At 42.6% G+C, this 24,788-nt stretch overlaps 1 protein-coding gene across 1 annotated transcript in view; it reads left to right on the forward strand.

Annotated features, from left to right (window-relative positions):
• The window catches only part of INO80B (INO80 complex subunit B), a 34,782-nt gene extending 17,002 nt beyond the window's left edge, over nt 1–17,780 (forward strand). Inside the window, exons 4-5 of the mRNA XM_030190898.1 lie at nt 12,119–12,285; nt 15,746–17,780. Of these exons, the coding sequence (XP_030046758.1) occupies nt 12,119–12,285; nt 15,746–16,216 (638 nt within the window). The 3' untranslated portion in view covers nt 16,217–17,780. The remainder of the gene's footprint in view (nt 1–12,118; nt 12,286–15,745) is intronic.
• Nucleotides 17,781–24,788: the final 7,008 nt, after the last annotated feature.

Below are 24,788 nucleotides of genomic sequence, written 5' to 3' on the forward strand. Positions count from 1 at the left end.
CAAAGGACCATCAATCAAGCCCAGCATCCTGTTTCCAACAGTGGCCAATCCACTGCTTATCCCAGAAATAAGCAGTGGAGTTTCCCCAAGTTCATTTTAATAATGGTCTATGGACTTTTCATTTAGGAAGCCGTCCAAACTTTTTTAAACCCCGTTAAGCTAACCGCCTTTACCACATTCTCTGGCAATGAATTCGAGTTTAATTACATGTGGAGTGAAGAAAACCTTTCTCTGATTCATTTTAAATTTACTGCTTTGTAGCTTCATTGAATGCCCATTAGTCCTAGTATTTTTGGAAAGAGTAAACAGATGCTTCACGTCTACCCTTTCCACTCCACTCATTATTTTATAGACCTCTATCATATCTCGCCCTAGCCGCTTTATCCTTTCATCATAGGGAAGTCGTCCCATCCCCTTTATCATTTTTGTTGTCCTTCTCTGCACCTTTTCTAATTCCACTATATCTTTTTTGAGATGCGGCGACAATATTCGAGGTGTGGTCACATCATGGAGCGATACAAAGGCATTATAACGTCATTTTTGTTTTCCATTCCTTTTCTAATAATACCTAACATTCTATTTGCTTTCTTAGCCGCAGCAGCACACTGAGGAGACTGTTTCAACATACTATCAACGACGACACCTAGATCCCTTTCTTGGTCCGTGACTCTTAACGTGGAACCTTGCATTACTTAGCTATAATTCGGGTTCCTCTTTCCCACATGCATAATCCTCTTGTGTCATCAGCAAATTTAATTACCTCACTAGTTCCTCCCATATCTAGATCATTTACAAATATGTTAAAAAGCAGTGGTACCAGCACAGACCCCTGCAGAACTCCACTAGCTACCCTTCTCCATTGAGAATATTGACCATTTAATCCTACTGTCTGTTTTCTATCTTTAACCAGTTTTTAATCCACAATGGGACACTACCTCCTATGCCATGACTCTCCAATTTCGTCTGGAGTCTTTCATGAGGTACTTTGTCAAACGCCTTTTGAAAATCCAGATACACAATATCAACCGGCTCACCTTTATCCACATGTTTGGTCACCCCTTCAAAGAAATGTAATAGATTGGTGAGGCAAGATTTCCATTCACTAAATGCATGTTGGCTTTGTCTCATTAATCTATGCTTTTGAATATGTTCTGTAATTTTGTTCTTTATTATAGTCTCTACCATTTTGGCCAGCACCGATGTCAGGCTCACCAGTCTATAATTTCCCAGATCTCCTCTGGAACCTTTTTTTAAAAATCGGCGTTACATTGGACACCCTCCAATCTTCCGGTACCACGCTCGATTTTTAAGATAAGTTACATATTACTAACAATAGTTCCCAAGTTCATTTTTCAATTCTATCAGTACTCTGGGATGGATACCATCTGGTCCAGGAGATTTGCTACTCTTCAGTTTGTCTAATTGACCCATTACATCCTCAAGGTTTACCGAGATTTCATTCAATTTTTCCAATTCGTCAGCTTTAAATGCTATTTCTGGCACTAGTATCTGTCCTAAATCTTCCTCGATGAAGACCGAAGCAAAGAATTCATTTAATCTCTCCGCTATGGCTTTGTCTTCCCTGATCGCCCCTTTTACCCCTTGGGTATCTAGTGGTCCAACCAATTCTTTTGCTGGCTTCCTGCTTTTAATATACCTAAAAAAACATTTTTACTATGTGTTTTTGCCTCCAACGCAATCTTTTTTTCAAAGTCCCTCTTTGTCTTCCTTATCAGCAGCGCTTTTGCATTTGACTTGACATTCCTTATGCTGTTTCTTATTATTTTCAGTCTGTTCCTTCTTCCATTTTCTGAAGGATTTTCTTTTAGCTCGAATAGCTTCCTTCACCTCACTTTTTAACCATGCCGGCTGTCATTTGGTCTTCCTTCCTCCCTCCTTTTTTTAATACGCGGAATATATTTGGCCTGGGCTTCCAGGATGGTATTTTTGAACAGCATCCACATCAGATCCTTGGCTCAAAAAACAGCTGTAGAACTGAGACGCCTTGTCACTCTCTTAAGGACTGACTATCTGATGATTTTCAGAGATTTTACTTTTGGGAATGTCTGATCTTGTGGTAAGCAGCAGCAGTGAGAGAGAGAGGTTTTGAGCACAGATAGTTTATCTGAAATGTTTAAAAAAAAACAACCCCCATTCTGCATTGAATGGGGTACTAGTTATCTGAAAAGGCTCTTTTTACTAAACTATGGTAGTGATCCTTGTGCGGCAAATGCAACGAAGCCCATTGGAATTGAATGAGCTTTGTTGCATTTGACAAGCTGGGAATCACTACTGTGTCTTCGTAAAAGGAGCCCAAAGGCTTTTTTTGTCCATTCTGTCTCTTTGGGAAGCTCGGTGAATTGTTTTTTAATCAACTGTTTTTGTAATTTTTAACCTGGCATTTCTCTTACTACTTTGAGCTTTTGACCCAATGATTTTTATTGGCATTGACAAGTTTTTCTTTAGGAAAAGAGGTTAATAACTCAGGCCCTTAACATGCACAATACCAGCAGAAGGCAGGATCCCCTTTCTCCGTCCCACCGCTCCTAACAAGCATGCTGTCAGTTAATCTTTATTTGCATTTGTATCCCACATTTTAGACACTGGTTCCACTGAAAGGAGCGGTCATGTTCTAGCAGACACTGGCACTCATGAGGGTTGGACAGATGTCCTTACACCTTATATCTGTTCAGCTGCTCTGCTGTCTGCAAAGGTGGATGCTGCAGGTTTAAATTGGGCCTGAGTAAGATGCTATCCACAGCATAACCCAGAGGGTTCTTAGCTGGATTGGATGGCACAGAGGTGTCCTCTCCACATAGTTCTGTAGCACGTATTGCTGCCACAATAGAAGTGGCAGTCGTAACAAACTACTGTGGCTATCCCTCCAACATGCTGGGAAAGAAGGAATGGGATTTAAATATATATGGCTTCAGTTTTTCATAGAATGGGGAGAAAGAAAAGAAAGATTCATGGAAGCAGGAGGGGCAAGGCTGGCATCAGATGCTAGCTCAGGTCTCTGTTTTCCAGTGGAAACTATTAGAAAGGTTGTTAGAATGATGGCAGAATTCTGTTTCCCTCCTCCAGGTTGAGGGATGACAGTTGGCAGCAGTCTGAAGATAAACCCTGTCTACTACTTGTGCCTCTCTCTTTCTCCCTTGGGGCACAAAATCCTGGGTTCGAAGGTTAAATTTTCAGGCACCATGGAGACCAGGTGCTCAGGACTTGTTGAGCCCTACTTCATTCATACTATGATGTATTGTTAAGACATATTATGATGTATTTTTATTGTGCACTTGATTGTGTATAACTTTGTAAATTGCTGTAATTCACTTTCAGTTGTCCTTTAGACTAAAATGATATTGTAGAAACTCAAAATAGAAATCTGTGTTTTGGCCAATAGTTTTCCCTTTATTTCTTCCATCTTAATCAGAACCAGTGCTGCCTTCCAGGTACCAACTGTGTAACAATTTTTCTCTTATTTTAAGACAACTCCCACTTTTCCTCTTCTAATCATATGATTATAAAAACATGAGCTATGGCATGGTGCATCAGTACAAGGGTTCATCAAGCACACTTAAGGTTATACTTAATAACCTTAAGTATATATAAATCCTAAAACAAAAAAATATATTCTTTTTTGCTTGCTTCTAGGGATAAGTGGTAGCTTTTTCCAAATCTACCTGGCTAATAATTGTATATGGACTTTTCTTTTATATCCAACTATCCATGCCCTGACTATGCCCTCTAACAGCAAACCCCCCAGTTTAATTATGCAGCGTGTAGTGAAAAAATACTTTCTCCAACTGGTTGCAGATCTGTTGCTTGCCAGTTTCTTAGAATGTCCTCAATATTATTTTGAACAGTAAATAGGAAACAGTTATTTACCATGTTCCACTTTTCATTTTATAAACCTCTATCTTGTCCATTCTGTCCGTTGTTCAAGCTGAAGAGACCTAACCTGCTTAGCTTGCTTCGGAAGAGAAGTGTTCATCCCCTGTATTATTTGCCCTTTTCTGTTCCATTTGCTTGTATCTTTTTGAGGTTGGATGACCAGAATAGTACATTCTGCTCCAGGGTGCAGGTGCACCAGAGGCATTATAACCTGTTTTATTTCCCATTCCTGAGAGTCTTAACATTGTTTGCTTTTATGACCACTTCTGCATCATCTATCTATTTTTACTTCATTTATATCTCACCTAGCAAATTGAAGGTACTTTAAAAAAAACAAACACTAAATACATATTAACAGCACAATAGCAAACAAACAACCCCCCCCCCCCCAAACCTAAACCAAAAACCCAACCCATGAAGAATCAGTTTATAATAAACTCCTCAAAACACACCTCGTTGCCCCACATTAAGACCCAAACACCATCCTAAACAGGTAGCTTTTCAAGGTTTTCTGGAATTATAACTTATATAGGTTAAGTATAAACATAGTTACCTGCCCACACCTTGATTTACGTTAGTAGACTAAAATACTACAATCATATGAAGGAGTGCAAGTGGCAAATTTTAGGCCAGTCCCGCATGTCTGGCAACACCATTCTGATGCGTTATGGCACATACAGCAATGATTTCAATGGATACAATCGGGTACTACAAATACCACACTGTTTTGAAAGGTAAGTTCAAAACTAGGACTAGCCAAAAAGTCTTCCACCTGGAACTGGGTAACTTGGCAGCTGCCTGTGATGTTGAATAGATGCTGATCCTTGTCACTGTTATCATGTGAGGGCCAAGACTGCCTCCCACCTAGAGATAAAATTCTCTGCAGTATCCCCAGCCTCTACATGGAGCAAAACACTGCTTAGCCCTGAGGCCAGTCCTTTGTTTGATTTGCATTTGTACAAATAATTTGAATAACAGTCTTGAAGACAAATGGAATGTGCAAGGGTTATGCCATTAAAGCTTCTGAAGGCATATTTTTGTAGTGAAGAGAGTGACTTTTTTTTTAAATGCCAGTGCCCCCTTTCACATGAGAGTAAGCTGCAACTTTTGGGCAATGTGCAATGTGAAGAAGTAGTGCTGTATAAGAAAGATTCATCTTTCTTTTTTTTCTGTTTAAAAGCTTAAGAGTTTAAATATCATCTTTCCTATTACAGATTGCAAATAGCAAACCAATAACGTTTGTTCTGCTAGAGTGATTTCCCACTTAGGCTAAGGGAAAAGGTCTGAACAGGATGAGTCTGACATCAATAAAGCTGTCAGGTGTTCAGGGCAGTGAGGCAGTTAGACCCAGCTGATCTTAAATCATGGCCTAGTAGTCAAGATTAGTTTTCTCTGTGGATCACTTTCTATTTCTTCTGCCACTTAGATGCCCAGGGTTCCAGTGGGGCAAGTCTTCTGCAGTTCTTACAATCTGCTTATGGTTTATCTAGTTTGAATACTTAAGTCATCTATAGATTTGATCACTTTGCTCAGTGCTTCCCGTTCCAGGTTGTTAATGAATGTGTTACTGGTCCTGATTACAGATCACTGAGGCTGATCATTTAGTTCTTCACTTTCACTTGAAGTTTACACCAGTAAAGGTACACATAGGTGCTTATATAAGTGTTTCAGTTCCTTAATCCCATGTAGTTTGTGGCCACCTCCAAAATGAAACCAAGTAAAATTGTGCCTCGCAGCTTAATTGGCAGAACTTAAATGTGTAGGCTTGTAAAATACAGCAGCTACATGTATAATTGGTGTAACTTATTCGTATAAGTTGCAAAATCACCACATCCACGACACCTGCACATGGAAGCAGACATGCTCATGCCTTCCATTTCTTTCAACATGTAGATTTGTAAAATAGCTACAGTGATGCATGTGCTGGCAAATGCACATACACTCCTGCAGGTATTTTAGAAGTCTGTGTGCCAGAATTGAGCGCATCCTGACCTGGATGTCTTGATTCTAAGCTTCTGAACTTTTGAGCAGTTACCAATCCACAGGAAAATAACATAAAATGCTAACAAAAGAAAACAGTTGGCAACTGCTTGTCCTGGTGAATATACTAACTTGATGTTATTTAGACCAATGTCTGTGTATATATTTATTGAAATTTATAGCCTGCAGATTGCATTATTTATGTATGTATATGGATTTTGCTCACACCTTTTTCAGTAGTAGGTCAAGGTGGTCACATTCAGGTACATTAGTTATTTCTCTGTCTCCAGAGGGCTCACATTTTAATTTTTGTACCTGAGGCAATGGTGGGTTAAGTGACTTCCCCAAGATCACAAGGAGCAGTAGTGGGATTTGAACTGGTTCTCGTGGCTAATCTGTACTGTGCTCTAACCACTAGGCTGCTACTCCACATAGAATATTAATATAACATACATACCCCACAAATTAAAAAAAATTACGTACACATAATAAAACATAAACATTTGTTATGTGTGTGTGTGTGCTGAAAAGAATAGCTGTACATAATATATTCATGTTAACTTGTCTAGCTGTGCTGCATAAATGTGTGAAGTTGATACTTGGGGAACAAGTGGCAGTAGAAAAGGGGGAGACAGGAAATGGAGAAGTAAGAGAAAATAGTGTGGAGAGGGAGCAGAAGAAACATGTAAGACAGTAAATTTGAGACAAAAAAAACAGTGACAAATGGGTGATGGATAGCAGAAGATATTTTACTGAGCATACAAATGACTTGACACAGACTGTGTTTTGGCCCAAAGGCCTGCTTCAGGAGTCAAATGATATCTAAAACATAATTTAAAAAATCATATCTTAAATGTGCGGTGACAGATCAATAGTACAAATTAAAATATCTATTAATTATAAAACATAAATATATGAATGGTAAAATAAAAGGAAACCAAAGCTAATCCAACAAATCAGGCCTTTATTGCTTCAAAAGTGATGAAAGCCAAGGCTCAACACTGCCATGTTCCGGCAGATGTGCCTTCATCAGGAGGCTTATTGACCATATAAATAAAAGTGTAAAAATAAAGGCTGGTACAAATTTAATGGACGTAGGACAAAGCTACTTAAAGCAGTTACACCAAGGTAAAAGCTTGCAGTGTTTCACGTTAAGGTAAGACTCCTGACAAAGGCAGTCTGCCAAAACATGACCGTGTCGAGCCTTTCGACAATTGGCTTACATCACTTTTGAAGCACTAAAGGCCTGATTTGTTGGATTAGCTTTGGTTTTCTCTTTTTGTGTCTTCATCCTTACAGTCAAGGTTTTACACGCAATCGTGAGGTTTGGAGTTTCTCCTTTGTTCCTTGTGATAAAGTAAAAACGCAAATTACCAATTAGAATAAAATGAATCAGTAAATAAGAGTTCAGAAGCAGCACTTTGGCTATTCTCAATGACAGAGACTTCATGTATTGGAATTTTAAGTATTTTATCTACAGCCACTAAGTATGTTCTAATTCAGTAGATAAGCCAAACATGCTGTTCCTGGGTTTGACCCTGAGAGTTAGCTATCTAAATTATTTCATATTATTTAGCTGTAACTTTTAATTTTTGTTGGATCTTAACATCCTGCTCATCAATTACCACCTGCCACAGACTTCCCAATCTCTTTATTATTTTTTTAGGTGTATTAAAAGCAAGAAGCCGGCAAAAGAATTGGTTGGACCGCTAGATGACCAAGGGATAAAAAGGGCAATCAGGGAAGACAAAGCCATAGCGGAGAGATTAAATGAATTATTTGCTTCGGTCTTCACCGAGGAAGATCTGGGAGAAATGGTATTCAAAGCTGACAAGTCAGAGAAACGGAATGAAATCTCTATAAACTTGGAGGATGTAATGTACAATTTGACAAATTAAAGAGTAGAAAATCTCCTGGACCAGATGGTATTCATCCCCGAGTACTGATAGAATGGAAAAATGAACTTCTGGAACTATTGTTAGTAATATGCAATTTATTTTAAAAATCAAGCGTGGTTCTGGAAGACTGGAGGGTGGCCAGTTTAATGCTGATGTAAAAAAAAAAAAAAAAAATTCCAGAGGTGGTCCGAGAAATTATAGACCGACGAACCTGACGGTGCCGAGCAAAATGGTAGAGACTATTATAAAGAACAAAATTACAGAGCATATTCAAAAGCATGGATTAATGAGACAAAGTCAAAATGGATTTAGTGAAGGGAAATCTTGCCTCATCAATCTATCACATTTCTTTGAAGGAGTGAACAAACGTGGATAAAGGTGAGCCGGTCGACATTGTGTACCTGGATTTGATAAAGTACTTCATGAAAGACTCCAGAGGAAATTGGAAGTCATGGGCTAGGAGGTAGTGTCCTATTGTGGATTAAAAACTGCTTAAAAGATAGAAAACAGACAGTAGGATTAAATGGTCAGTATTCCCAATGAAGAAAGGTAGCTAGTGGGGATCCCCAGGGGTCTGTGCTGGGACCGCTTCTTTTTAACATATTTGTAAATGATCTAGAGATGGGAGTAACTAGTGAGGTAATTAAATTTGCTGATGAAACAAAGTTATTCAAAGTTGTTAAATCGCAAGAGGATTGTGAAAAATTACAAGAGGTCCTTACAAGACTCGGAGACTGTGCATCTAATTGGCAGATGAAATTTAATGTGAGCAAGTGCAAAGTGATGTATGTGAGAAAGAGGAACCCAAATTATAGTTATGTAATTCAAGGTTGCACATTAGGAGTCACCGACCGGGAAAGCAATCTATCATTGTTGATGATACGTTGAAACACTCTGCTCGGTGTGCGGAAGTGGCGGCTAAGAAAGCTAATAGAATGTTGGGTATTATTAGGAAAGGAATGGAAAACAAAAATGAGGACACTATAATGCCTTTGTCTTGCTCCATGGTGTGACCTACCTCGAATATTGTGTTCAATTCTGGTCACCACATCTCAAAAAAGATATAGTGGAATTAGAAAAGGTACAGAGAAGGGTGACAAAAATGATAAAGGGGATGGGACAACTTCCCTATCAGGAAAGGCTAAAATGTCTAGGGCTCTTCAGCTTGGAGAAAAGATGGCTGAGGGGAGATATGATAGAGGTCTATAAAACAATGAATGGAATGGAATTGGGTAGATGTGAATCGCTTGTTTACTCTTTCCAAAAATACTAGGACTAGGGGGCACACAATGAAGCTACAAAGTAGTAAATGTAAAAAGAATCTGAGAAAATATTTCTTCACTCAATGTGTAATTAAACTCTAGAATTTGTTGCCAGAGAATGTAGTAAAAACGGTTAGCTTAGTGCTGTTTAAAAAAGGTTTGGACGGCTTCCTAAAGGAAAAGTCCACAGACCATTATTAAAATGGACTTGAGGAAAATCCACTGCTTATTTCTAGAATAAGCAGCATAAAATGTATTGTGCTGTTTTGGGATCTTGCCAAGTACTTGTGACCTGGATGGCCTCTGTTGCAAACAGGATGCTGGGCTTGATGGACCTTTGGTTTGTCCCAGTATGGCAATACTTACGTACTTATGTACTTAATATCCAGGGTTGTCCAGTGCAGCTTAAAACATGACACGCACAATTTATGTTGAACAAAAGCAAGATGGATATTAATAGAACAAAATTTTAAAATATAATCACACAAGTAAATGTTCAGGCATAATGAATTGTCTTCCATTATTGTGACATAACCTGTTCTGGGTGATTTCCATATCTGCACTAATAACCTGTCACTATCATTTCAACATTTACAGAGGATCTTAGTCTTTTATATAAGATTTGGGCACCCCCACACACCTGGCGAGATTTACCTTAGATTTGATTTCCTCCTACAACTCATTTAGGCTCCAGTCAAACTCCACTTCACCTTGCTCATCTCCTGGTCTGATCATTAGCCGATCAGTCTCTCCTCGCTTTTTCTAAGGTGGCCCTGACATCCAACACAAGCTGTCTAGAGAGACTCATACGATTGACCTAGCAAAACTCGCAACTGAATTCCAGGCCTTTCTTAAGAACGTCTCCTTATCCCTAGAATTTCAAACAGCCACCTGTGGTCTATAAGTGTAGCTCATTCAACATCAGACTGCATGCCTTAAGTGACACATTTGGATATATAGCTCCCATATAAGTATGAATTTTTTTTCTGTCCACAGTAAGGCAAGCTTCTCAGGCCTCCCATAGCATGAGGTTATAAAAGGCACATCTTCAAGCCCAATTAGTTGGGGGGGGGGGGTCCAACATTGCATGATGTATTTCTTCCAAATTACACATGCTTTATGAAGACGCAGACAACACCCCCACTTCTCCACTCTATATCTACTACCCATTTTCCCAAATAAAATCCCTTGAGGTGGAGTATAATGGGCTTTTTCAGCACTCAAAGCATGTAAGCCCCCTTTTTTTTAAACTCCACTTTTACCATTATCTCTCGTTGCTGACCAGACTCTGCTCCTCTTTGTTTCTAAGTTTGCAGAAAAAGTGCTACTATATCAACTGCATGACTTTCTCAGTAAAAGCACTGTACTGTGCCCAGAACAAGGAAACACCAGGCAAACGAGATGCAAACTCCAGTGTGGAAAAGAACACAGCAGATCTATGATAAGTCCAAAACGTTTTTTTTTTTATTGAAGACTCTTACTCAAATTGAAAATGCAACATGTAATGTAAATGAATTGAAACATAATATAAATAAAAAATACTTCTATATATGTGAATGGGGAATGTTTTATTTCATTTACATTACATGTTGTATTTATCTATATATTATGTTTACATCATGGTGTTCATATTCTACATCAAATAACATATTTGAATTTATAGTTTACACAATGTTTTTAATTTTATATCGAGTTTATTTACATGTGTTACTTTAATTATGGACTATTATTTTGTAGCCCCTAACGCAGCCCTTTTGAGCGAAACACGGCCTGCGTCAGGCATTTTTAATTTGAGTGAGATTCTTCAATAAAAAAAACTTTTTGGACTTATCATAGATCTGCTGTGTTCTTTTCCACAATGCCCAGAACAATCCAGCTTTTTACCTAGTTACAGAACTGAAACAGCATTAGCTATATATCGGGGAAAATCTAGTTCTAGGTAGGAATAAGGTATTGCAGAAAAAGGTTTTATAACTCAGCTGCTTGGCCAGTGTAGACTTTATCCTTCTCATACCCACATCTCGACTTCCTGTGTACCTCTATGCCCTTCGTCCTATTGTATCCACTCAACTTCCACCCCCCCCCCCCAATATAAAATCCACAGTAAACCACTTTAGTGTTTACGAAACAAAAGATGGTATATCAAATTAGTTGTATGCTGCTTCCTTAACTTCTCTCCTTTTGTGTTGAATTTAAACTAGAGTATCTCATTTTTAAAAAGCTGCCAGGCTTGTCTGATGCCTCATTGGCAGCACTGCCATGTGTTAGCTGGGGCTGGGAATACTGGCAATGGCTACAAAGCAGTTAGGCCTTGGGCTGTTACCATGCAGTGCTGTGACCCCCCCCCCCCCCCCCCCAGTCATGTCATGTTGGCTTGTCACTCAGCCTTATTGCCAGAGAACGTGGTTAAAGCAGTTAGCAGGGTTTAAAAAAGGTTTGGATAATTTCCTAAAAGAAAAATCCATAAGCAGTTATTAAGATGGACTTGGGAAAATCCATTGTTTATTTCTAGGATAAGCAGCGTAAAAAATGTTCTACTCTTTTGGGATCCTGCCAGGTACTTGTGACCTGGATTGACCACTGTTGGAAACAGGATACTGGGCTTGATGGACCTTCAGTCTGTCCCAGTATGGTAACGCTTATGTTCTTAAATATCAATACTTCAAGCTAGGTGAGTGTGTGACAGTGGAACTCTTTACCTAGCATGTGACATCTTAAAAGAAAAAAAAACCTCCAAGATTTCTTTTAATTTGAGCTATTCAATACTTTTCTTGTTTGCTTGACAATTTTTATAGGTGTTCCTGCTAAAATTTGAATCTAGGGTGATTACAGGGATCAGACTAAAACTTGCCATGAACTAAAGGGGAAATTACTTTATGCTCAAAGCTCATTGAGATTTTGTTTCTCCGTGGTTTGTTTTTCTTTTTCTTCATCTGCTTTGAGTATAGTTTGCTTGTAGCAGAATCAGGATACCAGTGGGATTTTAAGGAACTTTTGTGAAAGAGTAATGAACCATTCAGTTTCTGTGGTGGCCTTTAGGATATTACTTTGAAACAACCTGTTTTAATTTTTTTTTTTTTTTTTTAGATGAAGATAGTAACCCATCTCCACTCCCAGACATGGACTCTGAGAGTTTTCTGGGTCCAGAGGAAGATGAAGAGGAACGCTGGCTAGATGCATTGGAGAAGGGTGAGCTGGATGATAATGGAGAGCTGAAGAAAACAATTGATGAAACGCTGCTCACAGCTAGGCAGGTGAGAATGGGGAGACTTGCCCACAGCTGGGGGGCAAAAGTCAAGGCCTCTGGGCAATATGGCACAAGCTGTGCTTACCTCATAGTGTATTCAGATTGCACTAAGAAACCTGAGCACTAGAGGGAGACTTCCTCTTAAATACTCTGACCAGCAGGGATCACTGTCAGACAGTGGCATAGCCAGAAGGCAATTTTTGGGTGAGCCAACAGGTTGGATGGATGGGCAGTGGAGAAACACCTGCCACCTGATGCACCCATGTCCTGCTCACACCACTACTCCTACCGCCCACCTAATAACTTCAATGGGAGTAGCAGTGCTGGCCTCAGTGGCTGCAGGCCACATTCAGAGCTAGGGGAAATATAAAAGGGGGCACTCTTCATCCTCCACTGAGCCACGGTTCCTCCAACACACATATGCTTCCCCCAAATATGCCCTAAATATTACAGAGGGGCCCTAAAATATCAATACATCTATCAAGAAAACTGAACGAGCCAAAGTACTATAGAATACTACATAGAAAATTGATGCTAACAGAATACTTTGGTCACACACACAGAACTCAAATGCCAAATACAGAATAAGTGACCACAAACAAACAAATTAAATCAAAATCTCAAGAGGCCAGACCTTGCATGTAGCACAGCACAGAGAAATACAAAGAGATACATTTTCTCCTATACTGTGCAAAATATGATAGCACATGTAAGAGACAGTGTTAGGGGAGGTACAACTAGGGCAACTGTGTTTGGCCCCCTAGCCAGAGAGAACCCCAGGCCAGCTGGAAGCTGAAGAAGGTGCAGCCTGTTAGTAAGCTTTTGTGTCCCCTCCTAAATTTCTGCCTTGGGCCCCAGCCATATCTAGAAGGATGTACATTTCAAATCTGACACATTCTAGTCACAAAACAGAAAAATAAAATTCTTTTTTTCTACCTTTTGTTGTCTGCGCATTTTATTTTTCAAGTCATGTTGGACCCAGGCTCTGGTTTCTACATCCTTCTGTCATCTCTTAACTCCCTCACCAAGGTCTCATGTCCATTTGATATTTCTACTCTCTCTCTCCAATCTTCCTCCATGTTTAGTATCTCCCTTTCTCTGTGTCCCTATATTTCTCTGTCCAGTTTCTCCCCTTTCTTCGTCCCCAATGCCAATATTTCTCTACCCTCTCTGACCCTAATCCATCCAGCTTCTCTCCCTCACTCCCTCCCCTTTCCAGCATCTGGTTTGGTTGCTTGATTCCCTGCCTTCCTGCCCCCACCCGCCTTCCTTCCTCCCTCACGCTGTAGGTTTAGTATTTGATCCCCTTTTCCTTCAGCTCCTTGGACTAGTATCTGTTTCCCTTCCCTCCCTCCCTCCTTGTGCTGTTCCAGCAGTTCTCTCCCTTCCCTCCAGTTCTCCTCCCCCTCTTCCTCCCACGTCCAGCAGCATTCTCTCCAGCCCCCCTCCTCCTCCCACATCCATCAGCTCTCTCCCATCCAGATCCCCTCCTCCTCTTCCAGGTCCATCAGCTCTCTCCCATCCAGATCCCCTCCTCCTCTTCCAGGTCTAACAGCTCTCTCCCTTCCATCCAGATCCCCTCCTCCTCCCAGGTCCAGTAGCTCTCCCTCTCCCAGATCCCTTCCTCCATCAGCTTTCTCTCTTCCATCCAGTCCCCCCCCCCTCTTCCTCCCATGTCCAGCAGCTCTCTCCCCTTCCTCCCACAAGTCCGGCAACACTATCCCTTCCCTTCAGCCCCCGTACTCCCCTCCCCCCCCCGCAAGTCCAGAACTTCTGCCTTCCTGCAATCCATCCTGCCCCAATCCAACATCCCTGTGGCTCCAGCTGTCTGGGAGCGTTGCCTGCCTCAAATTCTGCTCCTCCCCCGCCGCTGCCTCGGTCCCTGCATCCCTGCAGCTTTCTTTTTTTCAGCCGGCAGCGCTGCGATTCACACAGGCTGCTCCGCTTCCCTTTGCCATGTCCATCTGGCCCTCTCTGATGCACTTCCCGTTTACGCAGGGCCGGATGGATGCGGCAGGGGGGAGCGGAGCTGCCTGTGTGAATCGCAGCGCTGCCGGCGACAGCCCAAAAAAGAAAGCTGCAGGGACCGAGGCGGGGGGAAAAGCAGAACTTGAGGCAGGCAACACTCCCGGACGGCTGGACCCGGAGCCACGGGAGAAAAGGCAGCAAGGGATGTTGGGTTGGGGCTAGTTAGGGTGGGCCTCAAGCAAAAGTGGGTACACCCCTGCTGTCAGAGCAGCAGCTATCTTCCTTTTCTCGTTTGGATTGACTGTACTGTCACTGTCTGGGGGCAAAATAATTCTCTGAGAATTTTAACAGAATGGGATGAAATTTGGCATGAGGGATAAACTGGTAGAAAAACAAAGGTTAGTGCCAAATTGAATTGGGAATCCCAGAGATCAGCGCTTTTAAATCACAAAAGAAATTGTGGATTCCAATCAATACACAACCCATAAAAAAATTCACTACTGTATATTTGCACAAGAGAGAGTGCTCAAACGCCCCAACGGTAAAGTTGTAATGTTTAAAACTGTAAAGTATAATAAGCGAGAGAGGGAGGAAAAGCCTTTGAACTTGATCTGGGACCTAAATTGTGGCCCAGTGTATTACTTTGAGACAATGAGTTCAGCTCTTGTATCGTAGAAAATTAACAGTAAAGTGTAGCAGTTAAAGAACATGGCAAGGCAATTTAAAAAGGTGAAATTCCCTACTCTTCCAAACTGTCCTCACATTTTGTCCGAAAGCTACTCTACCTATAATTGATACAACGCTCCAACTACCTCCACATATTGCTGGCTGTGCCAGATTAAGGCATTGCCAAGCTTTGCACATATATTTAGGGAGACATGTGAGATGTGCTCAGGACAAGAGGTCAGGATTGCCAACTGTCTGTTTTCAGAAGTCAGCAGAATTTTACATTAATGTCCAGAAGGTAGAAGGATGGGTGATGTTGGTGTTTTTCTGAGTTTAAAAATCATATCTATGTATTTGATACTTCTCCTTCTCTCCTCCCCACCCATCTGTGTGAGTATCCATTGTACCTAGCAACAGAGACTGTAGGTAGGATCCAACCAGTGGGAAGGCAACACTAATCACAAGAAGGGAGCAGGTGATTGGAAGAAGTTTCTGTTTCTCATGGGAGGTGGAAGATGAATGAAGCCCCTCCAAAAAAAAAAAAAATGCCCCAATACATTTCTATGGGAGAAGCAGTTCCAACAGCTGATTCACTGTACCATAGCATTTTAAGGAATTGCATCTTTCAAATTGCTTTCTCCTCTTCTGTCCTGATCAGACACACAAAGCACCCACACCCATGCATTTATATTGAGGGTTTGGAAATAATTCCATTAGCCATGCTGTGCATGTTTTCCTCACTTTTTAAATTTCTCCTTTAAATCCTGTTAACATGTTGAAAAGAAATTAAACAGCAAATTGAAGAGTGATCTGTGTTTGTTGTCTTTTCTCAGAGAGCTCTCCTGCACAAGCAGCAGAGCCAGCAGCCTCCTGCCCTGCTAGAGCTGCCAATGGGCTACAAGGAGAAGGAGATGACCGAGGAGATGATGATAAAACGTGAGGAGCGCGCACGGAAGCGGCGCCTGCAGGCTGCCAAAAAAGCAGAAGAAAACAAAAACCAGACTATTGAGCGGCTGACCAAAACCAACAAAACCAAGGTGAAGACTCTGCGAGAGAGGAAAGCAAAACAGGCCCAGTGCCCAATGATCCGCTACTCGAACAGCATGGAGAGAATCACTGTTTCCTTCCCCGTGGGTGTCCCTGCTCCCATACCATCTGAGCCCAGAGTTGTGGCAACAACAGCTGTGACCTGTGGAGTTGGAAATTGTTTAAATGTGAAGAAGTACTCCTGCTCTAAAACAGGAGTGCCCCTGTGCAGCCTGGAATGTTATAGAAAGAACTTACTACAGCAGGCTGCAGCCTAACCATAGCTGTCTCAATATTAATAGTTAACTGTGAAGACTGCAAGACTGGTGTTTTGTATATTATTGAATGCCACTCCCAGAAGGGGGAATTATTTCTTTTTTTATAGAGAGAAGCATTTTAAGATGAATCTGCTAGTGAGGGATAGGCTTTGTAGTTGGTTCTGAGTGCATGGTCCACTGTGATTTTTAACATGTACTGAGCTACAGGATACTCAGGTGGCATTACTTCAACAAATGGCAGTTCTAGTGCCTGGTATAGGCTTCTGAAATAAATTTTCAGGAATAACCCTTGAGCTTCTCTGTCTGAAATGCAGCCACTTTTGGCTTGGGTAGCTTTTGCACTAGTAGTATGTCTTTACATTTAAACATTCAATGGGTAGAATTAACCGGGGGGTGACTGTTTTTCTACTCCTTTGGGCTTCCAGTTCAGTTGGAACTGGTCTCATTTATTTGTTTCTTCCCAGGATTTTCCCTTTGTTTTTATGTCTCAACTTCAATCCCCTCCAACTCAGCTCAGACATCTTGCTATTGAGTGAGAGCTGAGTCTTGATCTGCTCCTGAGGATCTGTGAGAACTACATCCACAGTCACTACTCTGGTCCCAGGGAGCAGAAACCTGGTTTAGGTAGCTATTGCAGGTCTCCTGCAAGGTTGCATGCTGCATTTCTGCTGAGCTTTTTAACTGAAGTAAGATTCTGACCTGTGCAGATTTGTTATAAATCAAATTGATTTAAATCATTGGAGAAAGTAAGTATCTATGCTGTCACTGCATTTTCTTGTGCAGTGAATGTATGAAAAGATACAGGGAATATCCCTAGCCATTACTGTAGGGTAAGTGCAAATCTTTACTGCACCTTAGTAAAAGGGCCCCAGAGTTCTGCTGCTCCCTTTATTGTTTTACTTGGCATTCTTCTACCTACTGCTTTGCATTTGTATTTATATCCAGATTCCGCCTTGCTCAAATCTACTCCGTTCCCTTAAATCCTCTATTCATTGAACTTTATCTTGCAATTTTAAAGACAGTGACTGTGTTTGTTTCTCCAAAGACCAGCAGGCACAGTGTCATCTGCTGCCTAGCTCTCATAGTTTTAAGAAAGCTCTGGTAGTGTCCCATTGTGCATCAGCAAGTGCTTTCCTGCCCCACACATGAGTTAAGGGTACCTCGCTCTCTTCCGCGGAGCTGGGAGAAATCATTTTTTTGTGGTCTCCCTTCAGCTTCTATTCTTTCGCTTTCCCATGCAGATTTAGCGCATATTTTCAGTTGTTTTCCTCAGTATTTTCCTTGTTTTTCAGATTTTTTTTTTTTTTGGCCCTTCAAGTTGGCTTTATTTTTTTGTGTGACTTTTTAGGGCTATTTAGGCCTGAGCAGCGGCTTCAATTTTGTCTTGTGCCCTTTTTTCTGATCTTCAGAATGGAGGAATTGGCCACTATTCTTTTCTCAATGTTTAAGACCCCCAAAAGGCTTCAAAAGGTGCTCTCAATGTAATTGGGTGATTTCTGCCATGGACCTGCACAATTTGTACATAGGTGCCTTGGGCCTGGTTGCTTGGATTTGGGGAATCAGAGTAAGTGTTGAATCTAACTGTATTCCAAGGTTCCTGACTTGTGATTTGAGGACATGTTTATCCACTCCTACCCTAGCTCAGATAATAATATTTAACCATATCTCTGACATGTTCAACTTTCTTTAAATCATTCACCTTACTTTCTAACTCTTTTACTTATCTATATGTTCCATATTTGCTTTACTCTTCACTATCAATTAAAATGTTCTATTACGTATTGTGTTGACATTGTATTGTAAGTAGCATACTATACTTTGTATTGTTATTTGAATATTTTTACTGCTGTAATGTTCTATTGCTCATGTTTGGTCTGTTCTTACTGTACACCGCCTTGAGTGAATTCCTTCAAAAAGGGGTAAATAAATCCAAATAATTAACAAATATAGTTGAGGCATAGAGGGCATGTCTGGTCCACCAGGAGAAATGTTCTGGCTCCTCAAAGGCCGGTCCATTGACATCGGCACCAGAAGCATCAAACTCAAAGGCTGCCCAGACTACCTCTATAACTGGGAGTGCACTGGCATTGAGGAGGTCACCTCCTCCCTCGACATTGAATGTAGATAGCAGACCCTGGTACTGGTCAGCTTAAGACCTGACACCAAGGATGCGTATGGGTTTGATGTTGTCTTTTTCAGCACTGAGGGAAGCTTAAGAAGCATTGGCATCAGTCCTCATCAAAGCATGGTGCTGGGAGCACTGGGCATCGGAGGAGTGCCAGTCCCTGAGAAGTGTTGGCACTGGGAGGATCACTCCCCCTCTTTAGTGGGGATGCCAGTGCACCAGTCTATGGGCAGTCAGGTTTCACCTTCTGGTACAACACCAGATCCTCTCCAGGCTATCTGTAACCCAGCTCCCCAGCCTTTGCCAATATTTCCTCTCAATGAACAGTACCGGGGTCGTGCTCAAGGAGGAATTGGTGCAGATGTTCCAGCTGCACTCCACATATTCAGGGTTCTTCTACCAGCTGCAGCCAGCCTCAGTTCCTACCTGAGGCTCAGGCTTTGACTGTGGAGTGGTCTTTGACACCGGTACCTTGATGGGTGTCTGTCGACTCATTCAGCACTGCCCTTGACAGCGAGAGAGGAAGCTTCCTCAAAGTCAGAGGGTAGAACTGTACCTCGGCACCCTCCAGGGTGTGGACATGGTACCACTGACAAGCCCAGACTCACTCGAACCATTCTGCGTACCTAAAGGAGTCTGGTTTGGATTGTTCATGAGAGTTTGAAAAGGATCCATGTTAGTTCTTGGAAGAGTCTTATGGTATCCCTTTTGCCCCCCTCCCTACCATAGGAGAGGTATAAATCTCCACCTGAGAGTGTCATGTTCACTGGTTTAAGTTGGAAACAGGAGGAACCCAGGGCTGAGATGTTAATCAGTCTTGGACTATGAATCTCCTCCCAGAGAGGGAGTCAGGTTCTGAAGGATACACTGATAAAGAACTGGGAATGGCCCCTCTCAGTGCAGCGTGTACTGAAGAAGGTGGATATTCAATATCCTATTCAAGAGGGCAAAACTGCCTTACCATTCTCTGGTGGTCAAATCTGCTGTCAAACTGGCCAGAAGCTCCAGAACTTTTATCTTAGTGCCCCCACCTACTAAGGCTTGAGCTCGGACTCTGGACTCAGTTGGGCGAAGACTTTATCAGGCCTTGATGCTTATTGCCCATGTCCAGACCTACCAGCTCTACACGAGCATCTATGTAAAGTCCCTGGCTCACAGTGTGTTTAGTCTGGTGGACTGTCTTCCTCAGGAGCAGGCCACAGAGCATTGTCGGCCAGAAAGCAGCTGGATTTTAGGATGTATCTGGCCAGAAGCACCTATGATACTTCTGACATTGCTTACAGACTCTCTGCCATGGGTGTGGAAATGTGTAGACTCATGGATACATTGACCTAGAGCCAGCAGTTGGAGAGAGGTTAGCGGATGTTCCATGCCGAGGAGACAGTCTTTTGGGGACAAGGTGGACGACACCTTATTAAGAAGCATACCGATGTCATTCGGTCCCTTTCTTGGCAGCCTCTAGATGCAACCTCATGTACTAGGAGGTTCCTGAGCAGGTCAAAATGCAGATTTTACTACTCTCAAAGACGTAGGTATCTGCTGCCGTCCTCATCCTAGCAGTCCTAGCCCCAATGGTCAGCCTAGGACCCAGAAGTCTCAGCTGGCTCCCCCCTTCAAAGCAGGGGAAGAGCTTATGACTGGCTCCAGGAGAGCATAGTTGCAGTCCAAGTAACCCTCCCGGATGACCTTCCAGTGGGAGGGCAGCTGAATTTTTTCCATCAAAGGTGGCCCATTGTAATCTGGTGGGTTCTTCAAATAGTCTCTCAGTTACACTCTGCATTGGCAACAGAGACCACCAAGTTGCCCACCGAGAGCATCATTCATCAGCTCAGCACAAGCGGGTACTTGCAGAGGAAATCTCTGCCCTTATAGGTCAATGCGATTGAACCTGTGCCACCAGGCCCAGAAAGGAAGGGATTCTATTCCAGGTACTTCCTTGTGCCCAGAAAGCTGGGGGATATCGTCCTATCCTAGACCTAAGGGACCTAAACAAATTCCTGGTCAAAGAAACGTTCAGGGTGACTTCCCCTGGGTACCCTGCTCCCCATGATTCAGGACCAAGATTAGTTATGCTTTCTAGACTTAAAGGTTGTCTATATCCATATTTTGATGCTTCCCAGTCACAGGAAGTATCTTAGATTTTGAGTAGGGAAACACCACTACCCATACTGTGTTCCGCCTTTTGGCTTCGTGTCAGCTCCGAGTCTTTACCAAGTACTTTGCAGTAGTTGCAGTGTCATTTTGCAGACTGAGTCTGTGTTTCCCTACCTGGACGATTAGCTAGTCAAGAGCACATCATAGGGTGCAAGCATCTGTGCAAAGAACTATTCAGGTGCCAAAGCTACTTCTGTTTTGTTGTAAACTATCTTAAGTTCCACCTGCAACCTGTACAGAAATTAGAATTCATAGGAGCCCTGCTTGATACAGTACAAGCTTAGGTTTTCCTATCACAAGTGAGAGCGGTTGCCTTTCATGTTTGCAGTAGCAAACGGGTCACAGCTCGGCAGATGTTGAGATTGCTAGGCCACATGGCTTCTACAGTGCACATCACTCCATTGCTCATTTGAGAGGGGCCAATGGACTCTTAGCTTTCCAGCGATCTCATCAGAGTCCCTCCAGATCTTGTTGACTTGCCACACTGGTGGATAATTTGGACAAATTTTGACCTCAGGACTCCCATTCCAAACTCTTATCAAAAGATGTTGACAACGGGTGCATCCAACTTCAAATGGGAAGCTCATGTAGATGGCTTCACACGCAAGGGGCATGGTCTGCTCAGTAGACACTTTTTCACATGAACCTTCTGGAACTAAAGGCCATTTGGAACACTCTCTCTAAAGGTTTTCAGAGATTGGCTGCTGAACCAAAGTGTTCTCATTCAAACTGACAACTGGGTTGCGTTGTACTATATGAATAGGAGCTGTGAGATCCTACCCTTGTGTCAGGAAATAGTGTGGATATGGCACTGGGCCATCCTTCACAGGATGGTTCTGCAGGCCACCTACCTGGCTGGCAAGGAGGACAGCCTGGCTGGCAGACAGACAGACAGGTAATGCAACCTCACAAATGGTCTCTCAATATGGGCACATAGCTCACAAGATCATCTGAAAGTGGGGTACCCCCTTGGTAGATCTTTTTGCCACTCATCATAACACTGTCTGTTTTGTTCCAAGCTAAGGTCAGGCTAGAATCAGATGCTTTTCTCCTCTGTTTGGGGAAGGGGCTTCCGTATGCTTATCCTCCCATACCTCTTGTTCATCTGGAGTTGTCCTCTGAAGAACCTTGAAGTTTGGAGTGTTTTCCAACCCTCATCACATAGAACAAGGGTCCTTTCTGTACTCCATCCTCCAGTCCCTGGCCCGGATACTGAGAGCATAGAATTTCACTTCTTAAATCTGCCAGAGGGTGTCTCCAACATCTTGGTAGCTTCCAGGAAAGATTCCACTAACAGCTGTTAATCTTTCAAATGGAAGAGGTTTGCCCTCTGGTGTGAGCCCTAGATCCTCTTACTTGCCCTACACAAAAACTGCCTGAATACCTCCTGCACCTCTATGAGTCTAGTTTGAACACAAACTCTGTAAGGGTACACCTCAGTGCTTACCATCCTATGTATGGGGGTAAACCCATTTCTACAGTTTTTAGTTGTTCAATTCATGAGAGGGTTGTTGTTTTCAAAATCCCCAGTCAAACCTCCTACCATGTTGTGGGATCGCAACGGTGTTACCCAACTGCTGAAAGCTGCTTTTGAGCCACTGGATTCCTGTCAGCTGAAGGTTGTATTTTTGGTGGCAGTCACTTCAGCTCACAGAATCATTGAGCTTCAGGCCCTAGTAGCTGATCCACCTTACATTAAGTTTTATTACAACAGAGTAGTACTTTGCACCCACCCTAAGTTCCTTCCTAAGGTGGCGTCGGATTTCCATCTTCACCAGTCCAGTGTTCTGCCAACATTTTTCACAAAACCTCAAGTCCATCTTCGCGAAAGCGCATTGCATACCTTGGACAGCAAGTGAGCTTTAGCCTTTTATATGGAATGGACTAAAGCCCCTACAGTCCACCCAGCTTTTTGCTTTTGACCCAAACAGGATGGAGTAGCCATTGGCAATCACACTCTTTCCAACTGGCTAGCAGATTGTATCTCCTTCACTTATGTCCAAGCTGGGCTGACTCTTGAGGGTCTTGTTACAGCTTATAATGTTAGAGCTATGGCTGTGTTGGTAGTCCACTTGAGATCAGCTTCCATTGAGGAGATTTGCAAAGCAGTTATGTGGTCTTCAGTCCACACATTCAAGCAGAACACCCAATGTGACAGCTGATTCGATCATCCTGCAGAATTTGTTTGGGGCCTAGAATCCAATTCCACCGTATTAGGCCCGGGTTGCTCTGTTCCAAGGTTGCACCTTCACAAGCGTTTTTGAGCCCCTATTGTCATACTGTTTTCAGAGAGCTTAGTAGATAGGGATTCCCTACATGTGAGAATACATTGGCCCTGCTTGTCTTGGAGCAGGTAAAGTTATACAATTGTAGCAGGTGTTCTCCAAGGGCAGCAACAAAAAGAAAAGAAGAAAGGGGGCAGACCAGTGTAGTTCCAAAGCAGGTGGTTTATGGGAGAACGTCAATAAAATGATTTGCATTCCTGCATTTTAATTAATTCAGCCACAGATGATAAAATGCAAATGTAGGGCAAACATCTCCAACAATACAGCATCCAAAGTGCTGACAAGCAAAGTGACAAAGCAAAAGAGCCGGCCAAATATTCTCACACACCCACCCTCCCTCCCTCTTCTTGGCCTCGTCTTTAGTTATTCCATCAGACTGAGGCACCTGTGCATGTGTGGTGGGACGCTACCCAAACTAAAAGCTATGCATGCTAGGCAGCATCCACACCAGGCTCTGTCGGATGACGCCCACATGTGAGAATACTGGGCCTACTGTCCTCAGTGAGTAACTTTGGTATTTTACCTGCAAGGGCTGATCAGCTGTGTTATCTTTCATACCCTCTAAATAGATTATATGAGCATGTTTGTTATAATTACTATTCAGAATGATGGCTTTGGGCTAGTGTGTGTGTTTTTTTTTTTTTTATATAGAATTTTAAAGAAACATTTTAAATCTGATTTTAACTTTTTTTTTTGGCAAGAAAAATGCAAAGGAACTTACATAAAGAATCTCACCTATCACACACTTTTGTCTTCTCACATAGTTACATCTTATTTTTTTTTTTTCTTATAGTCCCGATTCAAAGAGCTCCTAGCTCCTAGAGAATAGGTCCATTCTCTTGAGGCTAGAATAGCAGATTCGGAGGACCTGAGGGAGACCGAGAGGTACATAGAGGAGGCCTTCAGGGAGGTTGTAGAGAAGTCCCACCTCCAGGCTGGCAGACCCTGTGCTGCCTTGGAGGAGGGAGGTCTCCTAGAAGGAGAGCATCACCCTGGTGAAGTAGGAAGTACTTCTGTAGCCAGGACCTGCCCACCAGGGGATGCACTATCCTCTCGCACCAAGGATATGTAGAACTTCTGCCCTGGTGGTAAGGATTAGGACAGCTGTTGTAGTTGGTGATTTAATCATTAGGCATGTAGATAGCTGGGTGGTTGATATCTCACCTTGCATCCAAACCAGAGTTTCAGCGTGCTTGTCTGACATTGCTGTCTGGATGTCTCAACGCCACCTGAAATTAAACATGACCAAAACCGAGCTTCTCCTTTTTCCCCCCCAAAGCCACCTCCCCACTCCCCACGTTTTCTATTTCTGTTGATGGCTCTCTCATTCTCCCTGTCTCCTCAGCTCGAAACCTTGGGGTCATCTTTGACTCTTCTCTCTCCTTCTCTACTCATATCCAGCAGATCGCCAAGACCTGTCGTTTCTTTCTTTACAACATCCATAAAATCCGCCCCTTTCTTTCCAAGCACTCTACCAAAACCCTCATCCACACCCTTGTCACCTCTCGTTTAGACTACTGCAATCTGCTTCTTGCTGGCCTCCCACTTAGTCACCTCTCCAATTGGTTGAAAACTCTGCTGCCCGTCTCATCTTCCGCCAGGGTTGCTTTACTCATACTACCCCTCTCCTCAAGTTGCTTCACTGGCTCCCTATCCGTTTTCGCATCCTGTTCAAACTTCTTCTACTAACCTATAAATGTACTCACTCTGCTGCTCCCCAGTATCTCTCCACACTCGTCCTTCCCTACACCCCTTCCGGTGCACTCTGCTCCATGGATAAATTCTTATCTGTTCCCTTCTCCACTACTGCCAACTCCAGACTTCGCGCCTTCTGTCTCGCTGCACCCTACACCTTGAATAAACTTCCTGAGCCCCTACGTCTTGCCCCTCCTTGGCCACCTTTAAATCTAGACTGAAAGCCCACCTCTTTAACATTGCTTTTACTCGTAACCACTCACCTTCACCTACCCTCCTCTCCTCCTTCCTGTACATATTAATTGATTTGATT

The sequence above is a fragment of the Microcaecilia unicolor genome, chromosome 2, assembly GCF_901765095.1.
Source record: "Microcaecilia unicolor chromosome 2, aMicUni1.1, whole genome shotgun sequence".
NCBI lineage: Eukaryota > Metazoa > Chordata > Amphibia > Gymnophiona > Siphonopidae > Microcaecilia > Microcaecilia unicolor.